Source organism: Miniopterus schreibersii (assembly GCF_964146895.1).
Source record: "Miniopterus schreibersii genome assembly, chromosome: 2".
Taxonomy (NCBI): domain Eukaryota; kingdom Metazoa; phylum Chordata; class Mammalia; order Chiroptera; family Miniopteridae; genus Miniopterus; species Miniopterus schreibersii.
This window is the reverse complement of record NC_138102.1, coordinates 36288873-36311732: the sequence shown is the minus strand read 5'-3', so window position 1 is coordinate 36311732 and position 22860 is coordinate 36288873. Positions and strand designations below refer to the sequence as shown.

Sequence of the window (22860 nt, the reverse complement as noted above, 5' to 3'; positions counted from 1 at the left end):
ATTTATTACTCTTCTTCATATTCTCTCCCTGACCACCCCCTCCCAATAAGATGGTTTATAAGACACTCAAAAGGCTTTGGCTGACTAGGGCGGGGGCAGGGCCTCGTCTTGTTGTGGTTTCTCTCCAGGCCTCAGGAGAGCACCTGGCGTATAGGTGCTAGATACATATTTGATGAACACATTAGCAGCTCTACCTTGTAGAGAGTTAAAAATAATAAATTACATTATTGATTTACATTTCCATCATCTCCTTTTAAAATGATCTAAAACTTGGACTAAAGCAGTTAGACAATTTTTTTTTTTATAAGAGAAATGTCTTTTAAACCTGAGTAAACTGAGAAAAAGTTTAATACCTCCATGTAATACCTTTGTCATAGTTTAAAACAAACAGGTACCTCTTTCCCCACAGTGTGAAAGTGTGATTTAGTAACTGACTTAACCAGTTGTTCAGTGACTTGCATGTCAGCAGGTGTACTCTTGGCTACTTGGAATGGACTCATTTGGTATATGATATACCCCAGAAAATCTTTTTTTTTTTTAATATTGCATTTGAAACAAAAATCAATAACTGCTTTACTGCTTTTTTTCTTCTTCTTCTTTAGGGCCAAAGCATGTTGTTGTTAGGTTTGTGGTGAAATTCTTTCCACCTGACCACACACAACTCCAAGAAGAACTCACAAGGTTAGTGGTTTGGCTATTAATTGCTATGGGGTGCCGAGGAGAAGAGAAAGTTAATGTTCTGAGTCAATTTGATTAAATTTTCTGAGTATCTACTTAACCAGCATTTACTCTGCGCTTAAGAGTTTAACCCCCTCTCTTCCAGTTATGCTGACAAGCATGGGGGTAAGCAAGTGCCACATTTTCCCTGAAGCCTGGTTTCTACACTTGATCTTAGCCAAAAGGCAGAGAAGCAATGAGGTCTGGTTTCTTTAAGGCTGTGATATGAAGTGGACTGGACTTACCCTGTTACTGCCATATTTTTCCTCTTATCTATCACATCACAAGATGGTTTTGGAAGGTGAATCTCTCCTGTGAAACCAAGATGTGAACTCAGAGTTTCTCTTCATTGCCGTCAGGGGTGGGTGGACAGGAACTGTAGGTCAGTTTCTTTGGCAGCTTGGCCAAGTGGGAGAAGCGGGAGCGTCCGTCGGGCCTGGCTTTGGCTTTAGTCCTGCCTTTGATAGCGGTGTGACTGGCCAGTTACTTGTTCCCTCTGCACCTGTCTCAATTCCTCAGTGTCATTGTGACTATAAGGCTGGCTTGGCCATGGGTGTTTTGAGGATAAGCACTATTACACATACAATGGCTGGAACCCAGTAGGGATGCCCATCACCATCGTCACCATCATTGTCATTATCTTCACTACTACTTATTTTACAATTTGTGGTTTCTAAATGATTTCTAAGAGATCAGAGCCCAGTGGGAACATGTGAAGATAAAATGCCTCCCTTTCAAGAGTGCCTTTGCGTACACTTGTCTGACCAGCCCAATTCCTGCCACACTGCCTTTCAAGCTGTAACTGTTTCAGACCAAGGCTATCACAGTTCCTCATCCTCTCATCCCTGGTACAGAGCTCAGTATCGTGGGTGGTTGACCGTCATTTATGAAGAGGGAATGAAGTGTGTGCACTGTGTGCCAGCATTGTTCTAGGCACTGGGGATGTAGTGGTGAAAAGATAAGCCTGCCTCTCATGGGAACAGACAAAAGGATTAAATAAAAATATCAGATAATGGTAATGGCTCTTTAGGTCACTGAAGTAGGGTAATGGCATAGAAGGTGACTGGGTGACGATTTTAGATTGATTAGTCTGGGGTGCCTCTCTGAGGAAATGATGAGGGCCTGCCAGTCATTTTCGGAGGGAGAGCTTTCCAGGTAGGCAGTGCCCAAGGCAGGAACAGGTGAAAGGTGTCGATCATTAATGTGTGCAGGCATGACAGGGACCTTGAGGGCGAAGTGCAGTGAGATGGGAGAGAGGCCTGGATGTACGTCCTGTTGAAAGACGAGTTGCCACGTGGATGTTGTGGGGAGGTTGACAGCAGGGAATCCAGTGAGAAAGTGAGTGCCGCCACCCAGGCTGAGACGATGGCAGTGGGGGAGGTGGTAGGAGTGGAAATGGAAATGTGTGGCTGCATTTGCAATACTTGCTAGAGGTGGGGTCAGTCCATCTTGGTGACGGGTTGGGCATAGAGACTGAGGGAAGTAGAGGGGATGCTTAGATTTGACTGAAGCAACTGGCTGGGTGGTCATGGTGATGATTAAAATGGGAATGGGTGGAGGGAAGGCATGGATTGGGGAGCAGAAGAGAGTCAAGAGCTTGCTTCTACAAGGCTGCATTTGAAATACCTACTTGACATTGTGTGGATGCATCAAGAAGGGCATTGGGCACATGAGTGTGGATTCCAGCGAGAGGCGAAGGTTTTATATTTTCTGAATGGGTCACCAACTGCTTGTTTGCCTCCACTTATAATCCTCAAATCGGTGAAGCAGTCAGAGGCGGCTAGGAGATGCAGAAGCCCTCAGCCTCTGGGAACTGTATACAGTTTGCCAGAATGCTTAAGTAGAGGAGAGGCAGCTGGAGCCACTAAACCCAGCTGCATAAGACAGAGAGGCCGATGACACATCTTTGTGTGGTGTCATTGGGGCTACTGTGTCCCAGGTTCTGGGACCAGCCTTCCTGTCATGGGAACATGCACTGCTCCAAGCTCAGAGTACTGAAATAAATCTCTGGGCGAGTCTAGCTGTTGGTCAGCAGTGTGCTTTTTCCCCCCCTGCGTCCGTCCCACTGGGCCTTTATCCTGCTTAGGAAATTGGCAGCATAAATCCCCTTTCCCCCACTTTTCCTGCCTTTTCTACTTTGCAATGAGTTTTGCACCTTTTCAATTTTTATGACTCAGTGCCTTTAGAGGTTTGTAGTTTTCTACCATTCTGGTCCTTGTTATAAAATTCCATACAACTAGTTACCCTCAGGCCAAGTGTGCCTGGTATCTTGCCAGCCGCTCTGGCCGATCTAGTAACTCCCTCACGTTACACAGCTCAGCTGGATGCAGCGGGTTTAGGATTTTGTTGTCTGGCTCCCACTGCTAACTGACACTTTCCTGAAGAGAGAATTCTTTGGGCTCAAGGGTGAATAAAATTGATACGAAACTTAGAAAGCTCCCCATTGCTTTCCACTTTGTCACGAGCTATTACGTGAAGAGCGCCTCCCAGATCCAATGTGTTGACTCCCACACTTAAACTCTGGTGTAAGCAAAAATTGAACGATGTGACCATTGAGACGCTGGGGACTTTTCTATAGCAGATGGCAAGTGAGGGAGGGCTTAGGAGAAGGCCTGTGTGGACAGTGCTAATGTAGGCGAGGGACGTGTGGAAAGAGCGAGACAGAAACGGACCTGCAGACTATAGTTTGACCGGCTCTAAGTGACTCTAGCCCTGAGGTTAATTCTTTGGGCCTCCAGGAATAGCTTTCAGCTTCCCATTTATATAGATGGAAGATTACATTGCACTTGGCAGTTAAACAGGAAGCTGAATTCCTGTCTATTTATCGAACTGCACTTTTGGTGAAACTCTGTCCTATGGACAGAAGGAGAAAAGCACCAACTCTTAGGTGCAAGTTTTAAAAGCTAGGGTGAGTTCTTTGAAAAAGAAGTCACCAGGCCTTTTGATTGCAGAGCTCTGAGTCACTTTTCTGGTGCTGATGAGTTTAGGCACACTTCTCTTTGGGCGTCTCATCCTCAATCAAATCTAATTTCTACTCGGCTGCATTTGTTTAAGCAAGAGACCCTATCGGAACTTGCTGCTGGGCAAAGTCTCCTTAGACTGGCAGATAAATTGGACATGACACTGAAGAAGAAAAAGAGTCAGACCTCCTATATGAAAATAGACATGTGTAAAACCAGGCATCAGGTGGGTGTGATTTGCAACTCTTGCAGTCCCGGGAAGTGAAGCCCTTCTTGACTAGTCCACCACTGTCACCTCCTTGCTCCTCACATCCTCCCAAGGAGATTCCTTTTTGAGTGCTTTGAGTGTTTTCCTTGTGTTTACTGGTTTAATTTTATTTAGTGCCTTCTGAGTACATCTTAGGCTTTAGCTCTTGTGAATTTGATTGGAATTGTTTCAGTTCATAGGACAGAAGGTGTTGCTGAATCTCTAATGTTAGCATTGCAGCCAGCCTGCTCGAGAGTCATCAAGAATCAGTACCCAGGAAGGTCCTTCTCGTATTACAAGATCCTTAGAACAGAAAGAGTCAGCATACTTAGGGTGACAAGTTCTTCCCGCAGTCCTCAGCATGCCACTTGCCCTCTCACTAAATGTGTGATCTTTCAGAGCCCCCTGCCATCTCACAGCCCACACGAGACTGTCACCAAAGGCCCCCAAAGCCTGCCAGACCCTGAATCCATCCCTGTGAACACGGGACCCCCAGTTTCAACTTGAGATGGTAAAATATTCAGAATGTAATGTTTGTAAAATATAAAGCCCTCATGCTTATTTTAAAATTAACCATATAGCCAAGAATTAGAGCCTGTAGCTCTAAGAATTAATTGTTGGGTTGAAAAGACAATAACCAATACCTAATGCAGAAAGATGGTTTATTCTGCCTCCTCTTATATAAACCTATATGTCAATGTTTTTTTATTTTATATTCTCTGCTCTTCTTCCCTTGGACTTCCCTGAGAGAGAGAGAGAGAGAGAGAGAGAAGAGGGGGTTGAGAAAAGGGGGGGGAGAGAATGTGAGAACATAAATAAACATTAGGGGGGTTGGATAAAGGTCAACTGTTAACTGGTGGATATGTGGGTGATTTTGTTTTGGGCTTTTGTTTTGTTTTTGATGGTTACAGAATTGCCGCTTGTTTTTTAGTTCTTAATAATGGAACTTTCTAAATGACTTAAAGGGTATTCTTTTTTAAAAAAATATACATATTTTTTATTGATTTCAGAGAGAAGAAGGGAGAGGGAGAGAGAGAGATAAAAACATCAATGATGAGAGAGTCATTGATCAGCTGTCTCCTGCACGCCCCCAGCTGGGGATTGAGCCTGCAACCTGGGCATGTGCACTGACTGAGAATTGAACCACTATCTCCTGGATCATAGGTCGATGCTCAGCTGCTGAGCCACTCCGGCTGGGCTCATTTTTACTTTACTTAAAAAGTTGCTAACATTCATTGAATGTGTTTATTCTAGTCACTGTGCTTTCCATGTATTATCTCATCTAATGGAAACCTGGTTGATCTTGTTAAAACCTTTTAAAAAAAAATAAAAAACCCTTTGTTTTTTTAAAAAAAACATATCTTTATTGATTTCAGAGAGAGGAAAGGAGAGGGAGAGAGAGAGATAGAAACATCAACGATGAGAAAGTCATTGATCAGCTGCCTCCTGCTCACCCCCGACTGGGGATCAAGCCCGCAACCCAGGCATGTGCCCTGACCAGGAATCAAACCCCAATCGCCTGGATCCTTAGTTGACGCTCTACCTGCCAGGCAAAAATAACCCTTTGTTATTACAAAAGGAACCAATGCACAGTGTAGGAAGTTAGAATATACAGATAAACAAGACTAAGAAGATAAAAATACTGTAGTCCTGTTGCTCAGAGATTAACATTGTTAACACATCAGTGTGATGTCCTTTCTGATTTTCCCCCCATGCATATATATGTACTTTTCATCTCATCTAATACTCTGGCCATACTCAAATTTCCCTATTTGTCCCCCAAACGCCATTTATACCTGCTTATTCTAAAATGAAATTTACTGAAGGATCACATATTGCATCAGGTTATTATGTCCTTGGACCGCTTTTAATCTAGCAGAGTCCCTCTTTTTTTCCTTGAGATACCGTCTTGGTAGAGAAGCTGGACCAGTTGGTTGTACTACAGAATATCTTACCTCTTGAAATGTCTGATTGATTGCTTTCTTGTGCTATTTAGCTTATTCCGCTAGCCTCTGTATTTCCTAAAAATTGGAAGTTAGTTCTAAAGACTTGACAGATACAAGTTAAGCATTTTTGGCTAGAATTCATCATAAGTCATGTTGTGTCTTCCTATGTCATTAATGATGCTAAGATTGATCATTAGGGAGGTGATATTGTGATCTTCCCATTATGAAGTAAGGTCATGTTACTTTGTCTCTATGCAAATATCCAGTTTCCTAAATTGTTTTTACGCCAGTTAACAATCCTTGCCAGAGTCAGTAATTTCTTCAGAGGCTGTAGAATGAGGATCTTCTCATTCTGTTATTCCTGCTACATCATTAGGTAGCCTTCTTCTGTAAGGTAGAAGTGTGCCTCATCCACTTGGACTATCTGTACATCCTGAAGTACCCCTCCTCCTGGAGAGGCAGAGTACATGACCACATTTTTGCCTTGGGTTACCAATGCTTGAATGAAGAATTGCTTTAACAGTCTCCTCAAATTGGTGATACATTCAGCTTTTGTTGTTTTCACTTTTTTTTTTAGTAGCGTTATATGAACCCTTGAATTTTCATTATTTCCATGTCTTTCCAGTCACTTTAATAACTCTTGTTGCTATTCAAGCTGCTACTTTGGCCAATGGATGCTCCTTCAATATAACACATTTATTTTTGGAAGCTGCCTTGCTTTCTGGCATAATTTGATATTCCAGGCTCATTCTGAACCTTTCCCTACCCTGGAATCTACCATTTCTCCAAGGACCTACCCCTGTGTCCTTTCAGTGGGCAATTGGGTGAGAGCCAGAGTCTGATTGCTAAGGGTTTTCTAGGCAGTGGTCAAAACTAATAAATGTCTTTTCTAAAAGTTTATGAGTTCATACTGATATTTTCAAATCAATTTTAACATTGCACTATTTTTCCTTAATTTCTTTGTTTTATAAATACCTCTTTTCTCTTTCACCAAAAAAGTTTGTGCTTTATCCTACAATATAAAGAAAAAAAGTTTTTAATTGATTTTTACACATCTGGAAGCTGAGGCTTATGGAAGTAGTTAAGTGAGTATTGCACCACAAAAAAGACACCCTTGTCTTTCTGTTTCCTGTCGGCAAAGTTCTTACTAACCATAATTAACTACTGCTGTTGTCTGAGCCATAAAGCCATTTTTTAGTGTATTTGATCTGTGAAAAAATTTTAAACGTTTGCTTTACCCTGTAAAAATATATAGGGTAGTAAGTTACTGTCTTATGTTTTTATCACTGTATCTCTTCATATAGAGTGAAATGTGTTACTCAGTGTGTGAAAAGATTACAGCACCTGATTCCTGGGCCTTTAAGGGAGGCTGTATTTACGTGGCAGTCAGTGGCACCAGAAATCCATTCCAGCCTTGCGGACTTTCTTTTCCTTGGTTTATGTACCTTTCTTTAGTTGATCACTGTGTGGACAGGTTGCCAGGGGTGAGCCTCACTTAGATGCTGCCCTTCCCGCCCTCCATATGCCCATCTCTGTGTTGACGATGCCCATCTCTCTGTGTATTCGCAGGTACCTGTTTGCTCTGCAGGTGAAGCAGGACCTGGCTCAGGGTAGGCTGACGTGTAATGACACCAGCGCTGCCCTGTTGATCTCACACATTGTACAATGTAAGTTCTGTTGGTTTCCTTTAGAAATCATGTTGGAAATAACACAATGATTTGATTGATTGGAAAGAAAATGAGATCCACTGAAACAATAATAATGTTTTTATGTTCTTTTGCTGTTATCATGAATACTTAGGGGTAGAAAAGAATACTCCTAATTTCATTTAATATGTGTATTCCCCCAAACATTGACCCAGGAATACTGTGTTCTGGTTTATCTACCCTTTTTATGGTCTTGTGCAATTGTTGACATCTCAGTTGTCTTAAAGGAGAAGCTTGGAGGGATGGGGGTGAAGTAGACTAAACTTGTTCTGTCCTTTATCATTGACTGTGGACATTAGCTGTAGGACATAAAACTGTCAAAGATTTCACTTCTTGTATTCTGCACTCTAGAGTTCAAAACATATGAAGCTAGACTGGATCCTAGTGATGATTCAAATGAAATATTTTAACTTTCTTAATCTAGACAAAGGACAGATTAGATTGTGCTCATGCTAAGGCTTACTAACAACCTACCTGAGCACTTTTTTCTGGCCAAGGCAGAAGTTACTTGAAATGGAATATATATGTGGTGTTTCAGGAAGATAAATTATGTATATAGACCAAAGTCAACATATATAAGCACTAGTATAAAAAAAATTGTGCTATCATTTAAAAAATTCCGTTGTATACAAAGTCGTCCCATATAATCAGCCCCATCCCATTCGGGTAACTGCCCAGTTAATAAGACTTCCAAAGGTTTGTAGGAAATGTCACTCCTAATAGTCAGCTAATCAATAATCACCTTAGTCTAATATGATGAGGTGTTTTTATAGACCATGCTACTCTTTTTTCTTTTTCTTTTTTTGCATATGGGCATTATCGAATATCTACCAGACTTAGCAGAGAGATGTTTTCTTATCAATTTGAAAACCGATGTAAGAAAAACAAAACAAAAAATTAGGTATCCTTTATTCAACCTTACTATGTTTTAGCACTATGTATAGTATCTCATTTAATTCCATAACAACCGTGTGAGATCTGTAGTATTATTACCCCATTTTTAAAAATGAGGACTCTTTGGCACAGAAAATTTTATAGCTTTTGCCTTTTGTGTTTTACCTTCCCTCTTCATGTGACAGTGGAGAGAGGAGGGCTTTGGATCAGGCAGACCTGATTTCTATTAGTTGATGGATGACCGTGGCATGTTGCTACCCCCCTCCCACCTCTTCCTTCTTGTGGAACATGAAAATAATAAAACTTTTTCATAAGGCTGTGAAAATTAAATGATGGCACAAATACCCAATACATGTTAAGTGTTCTGTAAACATATTCTCCTCTCTTTACCTCACTCACCTGCAACCCTCCCTTTCCAAACAATGGAACATTTTAAAATGAAGCTTCCTTATTGGGATAGTAACTTGATAAAATGTTTATGACCCAGGGCTTTTAATATTCCTGATGCCATTTAGTCTTGTGCCTATTTCCTCCTCTTAAGTTTCTTCCTTTTTACAGTCTGTCAACATAGTAAATCTCACTCGCACATATGGAAGTGCAGGTTCACAGCACTCAGAAAACCATGTGTTCGTCTGATGGCCCCTCCTTCTTAGACAGCAACAGAAGCTCAAAATTCCCCGAGAACCTTGAGTTCTCCAGAGAGAATGAAATAGATCTGTTCAGAAGTATGCCTGCTATTTGCATGCTATTTATTCAGTGATGAGACACACAATATTTTTATAATCTTCTGATATTTTTAAAGCCCCACTTCTGAATTTTTAAGCATCCCATGCACTCATTCATGGAAGGAGGAATTTCACAATCCTCTGTGTATAGTGTGTTGATTAAAATTATTGATGATTATGTGCATTATTTGTAAGGTATGAGGGAGTCACCTCATCTCCCTTTTGCAAAAGCTACATTAGTGCTGATGGAAAATTACCTCAAATGAGCCGTATGTTCATCTCATGAATATCTGTATACACAATCTGAATTTTTTTTTAAATTGTCCTCTCTTTTACTTGAACTCATGAAGTTGTCTTTCAGATAGTCTGTATTTTCTCATTTGTTTCTCTGTCACTGGCCTTATATAGATAACCCCTGCAACATTTTTAACTTTTAATTTTCTTTACTATGAATCAGTTAACTAGGACAAGTGATGAAGAATCAATCACTAGATAGCCCTGATGTTAACATTCCACTTGGGTAGCTCAGAGGCTGCATCTTCAGGTTGTGTGTCTCCATGCTGAAGATGACATGTGGCAGACGGATTGTCCAAGCATATCCTCATGAGATTTCATTTAATAAAACCACAGGTTTTGGGTTGTTCTTATAATCCCTATTCTTTGACATGAGTGGACTGCTATGGAACTTAGTATATGTATAAGCTAATATGGCATCTTGGCATAAAAATACTTTAAAATATTAAATCATTTCTTGAATATTTGTCAGTTTTCAAACTCTCCATATATAAGGAGGAGCCTATTTTCGTATTTCAAAGAAGGGAACTCTGAAGAGAAAGTGAATTTCTTAGTCATATAGTACCATTGCATTTTAGGTGGGCAGTGAAAGGAAAATGACTCAGGAAAAAAAAAAGATAATTAGGTGTATTGACCCTGATGCCAAAGGAAAAACTGGAATTCTTAACCCTTTTATTATATTGAATTATGGAAAAGTGTGTTATTAAATCCATACCCGTTAAGAAGCCCAAATCTAAAGCTCTCAAGAAATTAGGATTCAGGTGAGTCCCCCATAAGCAGTCAGTCTGCATTGTTCCACACACAGTCTGTATTCACAAATCCACCTGCTGTATAAAAGTTACTTGTAACCCCCAAATCAATACTTGTGGTGCTTTTGTGGTCATTAGCAGACATACACAAGATGGTGAAAAATTTGAGTTATCCCACGCACACACTCCCAGCTGAGGTCAAAAGGGCTGCATCCTGCCTTCCTCTTTCAGCTCTCACACCATAAACAAGGGTGCTTTTTCCGGACTGTTTAGTGCCGTGCTTTTGCATTTTTGTGCTTTTTGTTGGCGATTCCCCTGTTTACAATGGTCCCAAGTGCCATATTGAGTTGCTACCTAGTGCTCCTCAGTCCCGAAGGCTGCGATATGCCTTACAGAGAACATAAATCTGTGTGTCAGTTGAGCTTTGCTCAGGCATGAGTTGTGGTGCTGCTGGCTGCAAGTTCAATGTAAATGAATTGATAATGTATATAAAATATGATGTCTTTCAACAGAAGCACACATAGAACAAGGTCAGTTATTTCCCCTGGGAGCAGTGGTTAGTATTTGCTAATTCAGCATTCATGGGGTCTTCATAGAACACAACTGCTGTGAAGAGTGATAGTGAACTGTTCTTTCTTGAGGCCAGATGGAAGGAATTGCAGAAAAGTCAGTGCCACCATCATCAAGGCCACCAACGAGGATAGCAGTGTGGCCAGAGAGGCCCCTCCTCTTCTGTGCTGTGTTCTGTGATGGAGGGTGGCAATTTTACTCTATCTAGGGAGGGAAAAATTAGTCTAGGAAAGGCGATTAGGAAATCGTGTTATTGATCTGTCAGAGCTGCAGGAAGTGAGTGATTGATTCTTCCAGCTGGTGCCAGGTGAGTTGGCACTGTTTTATGCAGAGCAAATATTCTCAGTGGGTGAGATTCATGACAGCATATAGGCCATATCCTGCAGGAGTCCTGCAGGGGCATTGCCTAAAGTATAACAAGTTGCTTCACATGAGGAAATGGAAGGTAGGTTTCATAGCAACAGTTCACTTGATTTTACTCAGAACAGCGGGGCGCTGGTCATTAGGCTAGTTTTTCTTAAGCTTGTAACACAGATTACATGATCCAAAGAAAAAGGCCTGCTGTCCCAGAGGTATTAAACTGGTACAAACAGAGCTGGAGCTGCTGCTGTTAGGGTACAATTATTATTTTAAAGCTCTATCCTTTACATTTCCAGATTACAGCAATCTGGGGACTATGTTGAGGTTCCATGAGAGAACGATGCATCCTATTTCTTATAGATGAAAAACTTATAAGCACTTGTAGTCTGACTAGTTATTTCTGATAAGAGGACTACAAGAAATTTAGCAAGTGGTAATAGTTTTTTTTACCCAAATTAGATTACGTACCTTTATACCTATTTACAGCCTATTTCCCTACATGATAAAACGTTTTGGGTTTGCACTAATCATTGTTTTATATAAGGCTTTCAGAAGTTGATTTTGTGAAGTTCTGAAATGGGGGCCTATTTAGAAGTCATGGGTCATAAACCACATGTCTTGAATTACTGCCCGGAACAGAAGTGACCCCAGTTGGGTGGGGAGGAAAGAAACCCCAGGAAACTTGGATGGCCAAGGATGGATAATTCTCAAGTTTTCTTTCCAGCTGTTAGAAATGAGAAAGAGTGGAAACCTTTATTTTATGTTGGAGCAGTTGTTAAATATGTCCTCACGTCCACACTTCTGACATCTAGCCTTGTGATACCCACCAGCTGGGATCGCTTTTTGTTGTCAGCTAGCTTCCAGTTTGCTAGTGGGGAGTATTCCACTGGGGATGGAACAAATTGTGGAGTATTAATCATATGGGCTGGTTTTTCTTTCTCTGTCTGTAGCCGAGATTGGGGATTTTGATGAAGCATCGGACAGAGAACACTTAGCAAAAAATAAGTACATACCTCAGCAAGATGCACTAGAAGATAAAATTGTGGAATTTCACCATAACCACATGTAAGTCTATTTGTTGCTTTACATTTCCTTTCAGCCGTTTCTCTCTGTCCTTCAGACATACATGGGTACACACAGAGAGACACAGTAGCTATTGGGAAGAAATAGGCAAAGTGTGAGGAAAGGAGAAGAGCTCTCAGAAATGCAGGTTACCCGCTCAAAACCAGAGCTCCAGGCCTCTTGACTTTTCTTACAGTGAGACCGGAGCATGCGGGAGTTTTAGTACACCCCATGCTTTGGATTAAAAGGGAGAGTAAAAGACCAATTAATAGGAAATTGGGAAAGTGACATGGTACACTAGGGGCAAAGGAAGAATATCGTGAAAATCTAGAACTTTTGTACCATCTCCACTCTGTTTTGGTTTTTTTTTGTTTGGATCAGTAAAACATTTTCAAAGGATTCTCTGTGCCTTTTGTTTGTGTTGTTGTTGTTTGAAGGAGGGCACTTGAGTCCTTATGATAACATGAGAGAATGGTGCCTTGAACTTTGTTTGCAAGTTTAGGTCTATTGTGAGTGACTAAAAACGTGTTTTAACACGACGGTGTTTTGCTTTTATATGACCTTAAAGGAAACTCTTTTGAGGTTCAAAAAAAAATTGGCCAAGGTTGAGATAGACTTTTGGGGTTTTGAGTTACACAAGCAATAGAGCTTTTGTTCTAGCTGCTCGACTTTGGGTTATAATGAATGGGAGGTTGGGTGTCATCTGATCGGGTAGCCCCATTGTTTACGGTGAAATGCCTTTTATTTCCCAAGAGAAGCTCCTTAATCTCAAATTAATAGACAGGGGGAATTCAAATCTCCTGGCCTTTCTCTTTAATTTTTGTTTTGTCAGTGGACAAACACCAGCAGAATCGGATTTCCAGCTCCTGGAGATCGCCCGTAGGCTGGAGATGTATGGGATCCGGTTGCACCCGGCTAAGGACAGGGAAGGTACTAAGATCAACCTGGCTGTTGCGAACACAGGAATTCTAGTGTTTCAGGTAAGAGCATTAGAACACAGCTTAGTTCCCTTGGTGATGGAGAGATAAGAGTTCGCCCTTCTAGTCTGATTCTACTCTGGGTGGTCCACGCTAAGACCTCTGATATTTTTAGGTGCGCAGGGAAAAACTAACCATCTAAGGGCTTCCATTTCTTTCTAGGCACTCAGCTTCCAGATTCCATTTCACTTGCCCTTGCTGTGGTTGGGGGATCTATCCTTATAGATTTGTTTGCATTTGTTCACCTTGTAGGATCACAGAAATCTGTATCTATATGTGGACCTGTGCTTAGAACATGTATAATGGGATCAAGATTTTAGACTCCAAAATAACCTTTTCCACATTGGCCTGTGATAGTTATGTGATTTTTTTTTTTAAACCTAATTTGGGTTTTATATAAGCTTATTTCTTTTTTCTTTTTTTAATATGTTTTTATTGATTTCGGAAAGAAGGGGAGAGGGGGAGAGAGAGAGAAGCATCAATGATGAGTCATTGATTGGCTGTCTCCTGCATGCCCCTATTGGGGATCCAGCCTGCAACCTGGGCGTGTCCCCTGACCGAGAGTCGAACCGTGATCTCCTGGTTCATGGGTTGACGCTCAACTACTGAGCCACTCTGGCCAGGCTATATAAGCTTATTTCTGATTTCTGATTTACCGAACTTAAAAAGAAAAGTGTAGTATCCTCTTGTAAGCTAGAACAGTTTCATAAGTTTATAAAAGCCACATCTGTACTGCAGTAATTTTGTGACAAAACACGCATGGCCCTTGGATGGATCCTACCCGTGTTTTCCTTAAGGATATACAATTCTCTGCCCTCTGAGATGTGTGCTCTTCTGATCACACTGCTATTGTACTGTTTTACTGATTGGTGCTCCTCTTTCTCTTAAGAGCTTCAGTGACCTATTATTGACATGCAATAAAATGCACATATCTAAAGGGTGCCCTTTGATAGGCTCTCCTATATGCACATCCTGTGAATCCATCAATGAAATCAAGACAATGAAAATACTCACCAACCCCCCAAATTTTCTCAAAGCTTCTTTTAAACAAAAGTAGGTAATCGTACTTTGGCTTCAGATAGGTGTGAAGAAAGCATCTGCCTTTCTCATGAAATAGGGTCAGAGGTCACCCAGATTAGAAGGTATAAAATGTGTACATGACCTAAAACTTTTTTGAGCTCTGCCAGGTTTGGTTACATTTCCTCCTTCATATTTTACCAAAATAGCCTGTGATTCTCTGCTTCTTTATCAGATGTTTATGATGGACACTAATGATCACAGACCTGTGTCCTGAGAAAGGAGTTAAGATTGGGATTCACATGGGATCGTAGGGAGTGACGTGTTGAGAGCAGTGTGGTATTTGAGTAGGTGACTCCTCCTAACAGTTTTGGACCTGCAGAAATAATCTAGGAGTACCTGATGAGGAAAACTAGGGTAAACTAAGTGTTGTTTTCGGTACTACCATTAATTTCAAAATTAAAACCCTTAAACATTTCTAAAAATGAGAGTGGGGAAAGAGGTGCCTCACATTTGTACTAATTTGCTTTGATTGTGTTTGATACAATCCAAATACTGAGAATTGCTCAGTAATTTAATCATGTACAAAGGCTGTATCTTGGAATGAACCTTCTTGTCGGTGCCTAATTGCTTCATTCTTAACCGACTTAAATAAATGGTCCTGGTGTTCAGATGGAGGAATTCTATTTTCAGTTGAGATGACAGGACAGATGGGAGCTGGTGTCTGGCAGCTCCCTTCTGCTTCCCCACCATGTCCCACATGGCTATATCAAAGATGAGCAGGTGTGAGTCCTTCCCGGAGACTGTTCTTTGGCCTAGAAGATAGTGGGAAGGTGGGGCCTCCCCTCCCAGGTTCTGGTTGTGCTGTTGGAAGCCTGGTGGACCCAGGAGCCAGGCCATGTGGACAAAAGGGTGATTGCCTACCTGCGGTGTTGCTTTCTGGACGTGAACAGCAGCTGCTGGCTAAGGCACATGCTCAGGAATCTCATTCTGCCATGTTCACTGTGTGATTTTGGTCAAATTAAAATATATCCTTGCTGCAGATTCCACATCTATAAAATGAAGATAAGAAAGGCGTCTTACTGGGTTTTGTGTAAGGTTTGATAAGATCTGTAAAGTCCTTAGGCCAGTGCCTGGCATGCTGTAAATAATGATCGCTAATTATTGTGGTGGTTGTCATGGTTTTTATTTTTATTTATCTTTCTTTTTTATCATTCCCTTGGCTAGCCTCTTTCCTCCCTGGAGGCAGACTTAGTTGGGATGCCAACTCATGTAATTAGTGAGAAATAACGATCCAGGAACCCGCATCACCCCACAGCTGCAGATCTGTGGCTTCTCCAGCAAAATGCATTCTTCCCGAGCCATGGAACATCAGCCCTCCTTGCAGTTCCCCATAAGCAACACATACCAACACCCATGCTACTCATGCATTTCCTGGCTCACTGGCTGATTCCGTTCTTCTTAGGGCTTCACGAAGATCAATGCCTTCAACTGGGCAAAGGTGCGGAAGCTGAGCTTCAAGAGGAAGCGCTTTCTCATCAAGCTCCGCCCAGATGCAAATGTAAGTGGCTCCCAGGAAAGAGGGGAGACCCTCTGAGCCGGCCCTGCGAGCCCTTGGGATGGAGTGGCCCGTGCTAGGGCACAGGCTGAAACCAGCCAACAGCCATTCAGGTGTCTGAGTGTACAGAGGGATGTATCCAAAGGCTTGGTAGCTACACAGCTGTTGCTCTCAGTAAACAGAAGGTAAAGGCTAGGTAGCACAGATGTGTGCCTAGGGGGAGGGTCACTGCCAGCGCAAACACCGGCAGCCCCCCCTGACAAACACCCTGAGCTCTCTGCTGTTGCTGCAACCAGCCTCTGGGTCACCTGAGACCCTCTTCAGCATTCTGCTGTATTCCAGGCATATCCCTGCCCACATGGCAGCAGTCCCCATCTCGAGTCCCTGCTGTTGTCCCAAACCTCTGATGGTGCGTTCTCATGAGCTAACCACGTCCACTTCCCACAGGACCCTTACAGTGCTGCTCACACTGGGACTGGGTCAGAGAAGGAAGAACAGCATCCCCTTCATCTGCCGGAAATGGCATTGGAGGAGCTGGATAATATATCGCTGATGTCCCCAGCCAGTACTTGGAGTTCTTTTTCCCATGGAAAAAAGATTATAAATGGACTTCTAGGCTTATAGCTTAGCTACAGTATGGATTAAATAGGCTTTTATGGCTTGACCTCGGAAGCAGGCACCCATTATAAGTTGTTTTCCATGGGAAAATGCATTTTGTGGTCCAAAAGGCTGATTTACACATGAAAAATTACAGCACAACTCGTTTGTAAGTTGGGACTGCACTGCCCAGAACTGTGAGATTCCCCCAAATAGTTGGAACTGCTGAGAACGTTAAGGACTATGGTAACTTTTGTTTATGTAATGTGGCCACTTAAATTGGGGGCATTCAGTCTGGGAATAGAAAATTACCATATCCCCTTTCCAGAATCAAAGGACAGGAATTTTTCAGCCTTGAGTGATACTTTTGTGCTCCAGAAAAAAAATGTTCATTTCCCATATGGTCCCTGGGGCCACCTGGAGGCTCAAGCCATATGCTTTTTGGTAAGGAAGAGACTTAAGACCAATGTTTAAAGTTGGCACGAACCATGAGGGAGAAAACAGAAAAATTGTGTTGCAGTTATTTTAAGGAGGCAAAAAAGGAATTTCAGTACTTGGATTTTTTTTTTAGAAGGAAGTGTAAGCCAAGTACACATAATTTATTTATGAATTTTGTCAAATGAAATGTTACAACTTTTGCTACATACCCCTGGTTTCTGTTAGTTTCTCCAAGGAGTTCTATGGGGAAGAAAATGGTTGAATGATAACTGTATTTTGTCATTAGAAACAGCTATATTTTACTAAATATGTGAATTTATGGTCATGCTATAATAAAATGCACATTTGAACTTTTATTGGATATATTTATTTTCTGTCCCTTTTCTCATTTTTCAACGTAGTGTCTGTGGGTAATTTAAAAAAAAACACACCAGAGTGATACTTTCTCTTTTTAGAGCTCCTACCAGGACACCTTGGAATTCCTAATGGCTAGCCGGGATTTTTGCAAGTCCTTCTGGAAAATCTGTGTTGAACATCATGCCTTTTTTAGACTTTTCGAAGAGCCCAAACCAAAGCCAAAGCCTGTTCTCTTTAGTCGAGGGTCATCATTTCGGTTCAGGTAAGGGTTCGCTTCACTCCTCTCCGCCTGCCATGTGCACATTTCCCCCAAGACTCTCCTCGCCCTGTTGCCTATTGCAGCTGCTCCACTCAGCGAGGGGATGGGGTCCGAGGGGGTCCCTGGGAGCCCGAGGTATTTGCTCAGCCGTCCCTGCAGGCCCCTTGGCGGGCCTCGCTGTGTTCTGTTGGAGTGTCGGTCACCAGGCAGCCTGCCTGGCCGCAGCACACTCTGAACGGGCCTCTGTAATTCAGAAAGGACTCTTCTCTGTAGAAGCAAGTCACTGCTAACACTCCATGCAGCTTCATAGAACGAACGCTGCATAGACCTGGCATCATGCGTCACTTTTTCACTCATTCTTTGAGCACTCTGAGTGTCTACTGCATGTCAAATACTCTTCTGGCCGCTGGGGGATACACAGTGAGCAAAATTATCCCTTCACAAGGCATACAGACTCAGGATGTTTGCCTGATAACCAGACATGGAACTGAGTGGTTCAGTTCATGGAACACTCCCCTTTAGTCGCAAGGGCAATATCAAGAGGCAGAATAGGCACAGAAACACAGTTTTCCTTAGTCTGCTTTCGCTGCTGGCCAGCTGAGAAAGCCCCCAGGTCCCCCCGGACGGGAGGAGGGAAGTGGGGGTGGCGGAGGGCCACATGTGTAAATGAGAACGCCTCGCTGTCCCCTCTCTCTGCTCGTGGCCTTCGCTGCAGCGGTCGGACTCAGAAGCAGGTTCTCGACTACGTGAAAGAAGGAGGACATAAGAAGGTGCAGTTTGAAAGGTAAGAGAGGCTTCCCTGCCGCTCCCGCTACGGGAGGAGTCGAGCCCTTCTCTCCAGGGACAGCTCAGCTGCTGCTGGGTGTCTCCTCACCCAGGCGTGGCGATCGCCTCGGCCCGTGTCGCACTGCACAGGGCCGCGGGCGGGCCCAGGGGCGTGTATTCGAGGGAATGAAGAGGTAAGGAGAGTGGACTGAGGAGGGAGAAGCCAGCAGGGGGCAGGGAGGGCAACGCTGTGAAAACGCACCCTTTGGTGAGTCCTTCGATATTTTGGGGTTTGAATTGAACGCATTTTTATAAACTTTTTAATTAAATAAAGTTTGGAGGAAAATAAACAGGATTTAGTATTGCTGTTGCTAGCAAATGTTTATTGCTCCGACGATGTCCCGGGCAGTGTTCCAAGCTCTTTACGTGTATTAGCTCACAGGCTTCACACCCACACTGTGAGGTCCGTGCTGCTCCCTCCCTTTCTAAAGGTGGAGACGCTACAGCTCAAAGAGGCTGAGTAACCAGCCCGGGTCTCCGAGCTGGTGAGCGGCCCCTCGTCATCTGGCTCCGGAGCCCACTGCCCTTGAGCACCGCTCTGCCTCCCAGAGAGGGAGACGCAGAGAACCCAGAGGACTGAGATCCAAGGGAAAGGGGGGGGCAGTGCTCCAAGGACTATTCAGCCCATGTTTTTGTTTTTAATATGTTTTTATTGATTTCAGAGAGAGGAAGGGAGAGGGAGAGAGAGAGTTAGAAATGATGAGAGTCATTGATGGGCTGCTTCCTGCACGCCCCCCACTGGGGATCCAGCTGGCAACCCGGGCATGTGCCCTGACCTGGATTCGAACCGCGGTCTTCTGGATCATATGTCGATGCTCAACCTCTGAGCCATGCCAGCCGTGCCAGCCCATGTTTTTTTAAAAATATTTTTCTTTTCTCATTTTGATACATTTGAAAATTACAATAAAGTACACAGAATACAGCAAACACCCATATTTTCACTACTTAGAATTAACATTTTAACATACGTATTTCTGGAGTTCTTTTTCTCCTTTTATCTATAGCTGTTGTTACAGATGTGGCCTTATTTCCCTTCTCCCCTCCCCAGAGGCAACACCTGGCTGCTTCACGTTACTTTGTGCATCCAAAAAGCATATGTAGAGTTGCTCTGGGGTGTGCTTTTTTATTTGTATAAGTGGTATCGGCATCACACTGTACATAATTCTGCATCTTTCTTTCTAAACCCTTCCCTGATCTGAGATCTGTTTTAAGTGTTTTCTGGTAGTTGAGGGTATTTTATTTACCTTATTTTCTGTTGGTCAACAGTCAGGTTGTTTAGTGCTTTGCTTTTGCTGACGCAGATCTGCTGCTGTGGCCGCCCTAGTGTATTCCTTCCGATGCAGGCCTAGCTTGTGCTCCCTCCCTGTACCCAGGCCTGTAGTGTTCAGTGGGCTGTTAGCATGCTCATCTTCATAGAACAAGCCCCATAATTTTTTCTTGGACAGTCCACCATTAATCTTTTGAAGATCATAGAAGAAGTGGTTCAGTTCTCTCTCTGATTCAGACTGTGGGTGTTTCAGAACTTTTGAGTATTAATTTGGAGTATTTTGAAGAAAAGCTGGATGCACATTGGAATTTAATTTTTCTATGTTTATACAGTTTCACACATTTGAGTACCTGAAAAGTTCCTAATGCTTTTTCCCTGGGGAGGAGGGGATGGACAGACTAAGAAAGGGAAAAATGAGGAGAGGTGTTAGTGGCGGTAAGGCCAATTCCTTCTACTGTTGAGTCTATAATTCACTCACAGGGCAGGTCTTCTCTGAACTTAACACTGTGAAAGAGTTAGCTGATGAGTAGTGACTGCCTTTGTTATACCACTGGTCTAGAAAATCATTACCCCAAAAGCACAAATTGATTTCATCTTGTTAGACCATAGCTTGCAATCTAGAGCATATGTGGGCCCCGCAGCTTCTCCCTCCCAGTGACTTTTCCCATAGCTAGATAGTTAGTGCCCCACTAACTACTGTACCCCTCGAGAGGGAGCAGGGTATTGCTGAGAGCCTTCTCAAGGTTTAACTAATCCCTGGAACCTACAGAAACTATGGGAAAGAAGACTGGGTCTGTTTCCTTGGGGCATTTATACCAACTACTTTGGGTGTCTTCATTGTTGAGGAAGTGCCTAATGCTGTTATTTTTCACTAAGGAAAAAAAACACACCTCACCTAACTTTAACTCTTCTGTGTTTTCTCCAAGGAAACACAGCAAGATTCACTCCATCCGAAGCCTTGCTATGCAGCCTACAGAGCCGAATTCGGAAGTGCCAAAACAAGTGAGTAATGGTGACACTGTTAGAGCTCTGCTTTTCACCAGACCTCCTCTGCCGAGTTCTGTGTTTCATAGCATGCTTTCGAGTTCTTCGTCTTTCACCTGTGAGAGTGTCTTATAGAGAAGAGAGTCCAGTAGTGTGCCCTGACTTTTGTTGCTATTATTGATCCTCACCTGAGGATATTTTTTCCCCATTGATTTTTAGAGAGGGTGGAAGGAGTTGGGGGAGAGAGAAACATCAATGTGAGAGAGACACATCGATTGGCTGCCTCTCGCACACACCCCAGTCGGGTCCAGGGATCAAACCTCTGACCCAGGTACATGCCTTTGAGCAGGAATCGAACCCACGACCCTTCAGTGTGAGGGCCGACACTGTAACCACTGAGCCACACCTGCCAAGGCACCTGTGCCCTGACTTTGAGCATACACATGCTCTGTGCACTGCACACCCCCAACCTAAGCTCAGTGGCTGGAGTGTGTCCCTTTTTTAGCTGATTTCCCATCCTTCCTCCCATGCTCTTGCCACAGAGAAGCTCTGTTGGCCTGAACCCAACTGAGGGGTGGAACCTTCCCTCCTTCCATGGGAGCTGGTAGAGCAGAGCCCATCCTCCAGCCGATGGGTGGGCTCGCGTGAAGAGATCGGGACCTGCTTTGCGGCCGATGGGTGTAGCTCCTCTTCAGTGCCAAGGTCAAAACACTTCTCTGGCACTGGACGGGGCGGTGAGCTCCCAGGCTCCTGTTACAGGGCAGTGACCACAGTTGGCAACAAGAGACATTATCGCTCTTGCTCTGAGGGTGGCAAGAGCTCATTTTTCCTGGAGTTGGTCTCTGGATGGATTTTCAGGGTTTTCTCTACAAGAGAATGAGAACTTTGTTGGGAAAGAACATGAAGGAGATTTCATTGTGTGACTCCAAAAAGAGCCCTTGACCTGTTCATTCTGGTCTTAGAAGTATAAACAAAGACTTTTTTGTCATTTGTCCTGAAATCCGTGTCAGCTTGCCTCCTGGGGTCTATGAATGTTTCCTTCCTGCCCCGGCTCACACTTCCTCGGGAAGGCCCTGTGGCCTAGAGGGGCTCTCTTGTTCCGTAGACGGTTTAGAAACCCAGTATGAGACTGTGGGTCCTAGAAAGCAGAGACACTGCCTAATTGTGCCGCTGGGGACCCTGCACTGTCAGCTTCACACCCTGAAAGAAGTTTCTGGATACTGACAAATGCTCTCAGGCCCGCTGCTTGTCAGAGCTCTGTTCCAGTGCCACGGAGGCCGCCTTTATTTGGCAATACTTTTGGGCTGCTCGAAGCTTAAGGAGATGTTATTAAACTAGACTCTGACTCTCTCTCTTTTTTCCCAGATCTGGAGTAACCCTCTGCCTTTTCTCTTCCGTCCCCTCCTCTTTGTCTTGCCCCCCCTCCCCGCCCCCCAGGCTCAGCAGAGTGCCAGCCTTGCTCCTGGCGAAGGTGCCGAGTCCCCAGGTGGCCAGAGCTGCCAGCAAGGAAAGGAACTGAAGGTTTCCACCGAAGAGTGTGGGCCGCGCCAAAGCCCCGCTCTGCAGAAGAGCCCAGTGGGTAACAAGAAGGCCGATGGAGCCGTGAAGGCCACGACGGAGGAAGAGGAGGAGGTCGTTAAGGATAGGACCCAGCAGAGTAAACCTCAGCCCCCGCAGCCAAGCACAGGTCCAGCATCCAGGGCTGCTAGAGGCAGCAGCACTTCTATTCCTTTCATTGACTGCAGTGATGTAGATAGCGAATCCGATCTTCTCAGGGAACAAACGTCCCAGTCACGGTCCCAAACAAATGACAATTATGAGGGTGATTTGACCAGTGGTGTTTACCTGCTCTCCAGGGATGACAGGCAAATAGACGCTAGGCACAGGGCTTCCCCTCACTCTGCGAAGTCCTCCCGGCCTCCTTCCAGAGAATTCCTTGATGACGATTCAGCAGACATAACCTTTGATGTGAGTGGGAGCCCCAGACTCCCAAGACATAGCTCTCTGATAGATGAGATGTTCAGGGGCTCAGGCAGTCACAGTCCCCTGGCCACGCCACTGTCTCCCAGCAGCAGAAGTTCAAGTCCAGATATGAGTTGGGACAGGACTGGGTCTCAAGGCTATGTTTCCGAAAATGGGCATGACCCTAGAGGGAAAAGTATGGAAGAAGACACTCTCTCGAACCGGGGTCCTTGTTATGAAAACTGTTCCCCCGTCTTACAAAGGCCATACTTAAGAAATCTTCCCAGTAGATATAATAAGTCAGAGACAAATCCACTCATCCTTAGCCAGGTAGCGTCAATCTCAGAGGCGATGGATAGGTTTGATGGCCATGAAAAGGGAGAACTGGC

General features: G+C 43.7%; 1 protein-coding gene across 5 annotated transcripts in view; it reads left to right on the top strand.

Annotated features, from left to right (window-relative positions):
- Positions 1-22860, top strand: part of FARP1 (FERM, ARH/RhoGEF and pleckstrin domain protein 1) — a 256565-nt gene that overhangs the window by 179432 nt on the left and 54273 nt on the right. For 4 of the 5 annotated variants that reach the window (XM_081129004.1, XM_081129007.1, XM_081129006.1 and 1 more), the window contains exons 5-13: positions 603-681; positions 7440-7537; positions 12119-12233; positions 13063-13210; positions 15690-15785; positions 17273-17436; positions 18149-18217; positions 20452-20527; positions 21947-22196. In XM_081129004.1, coding sequence (XP_080985130.1) covers positions 603-681; positions 7440-7537; positions 12119-12233; positions 13063-13210; positions 15690-15785; positions 17273-17436; positions 18149-18217; positions 20452-20527; positions 21947-22196 — 1095 coding nt within the window. Of the gene's footprint in view, positions 1-602; positions 682-7439; positions 7538-12118; positions 12234-13062; positions 13211-15689; positions 15786-17272; positions 17437-18148; positions 18218-20451; positions 20528-21946; positions 22211-22860 lie in introns of all 5 variants that reach the window. The other variant, XM_081129008.1, reaches the window with a different exon arrangement.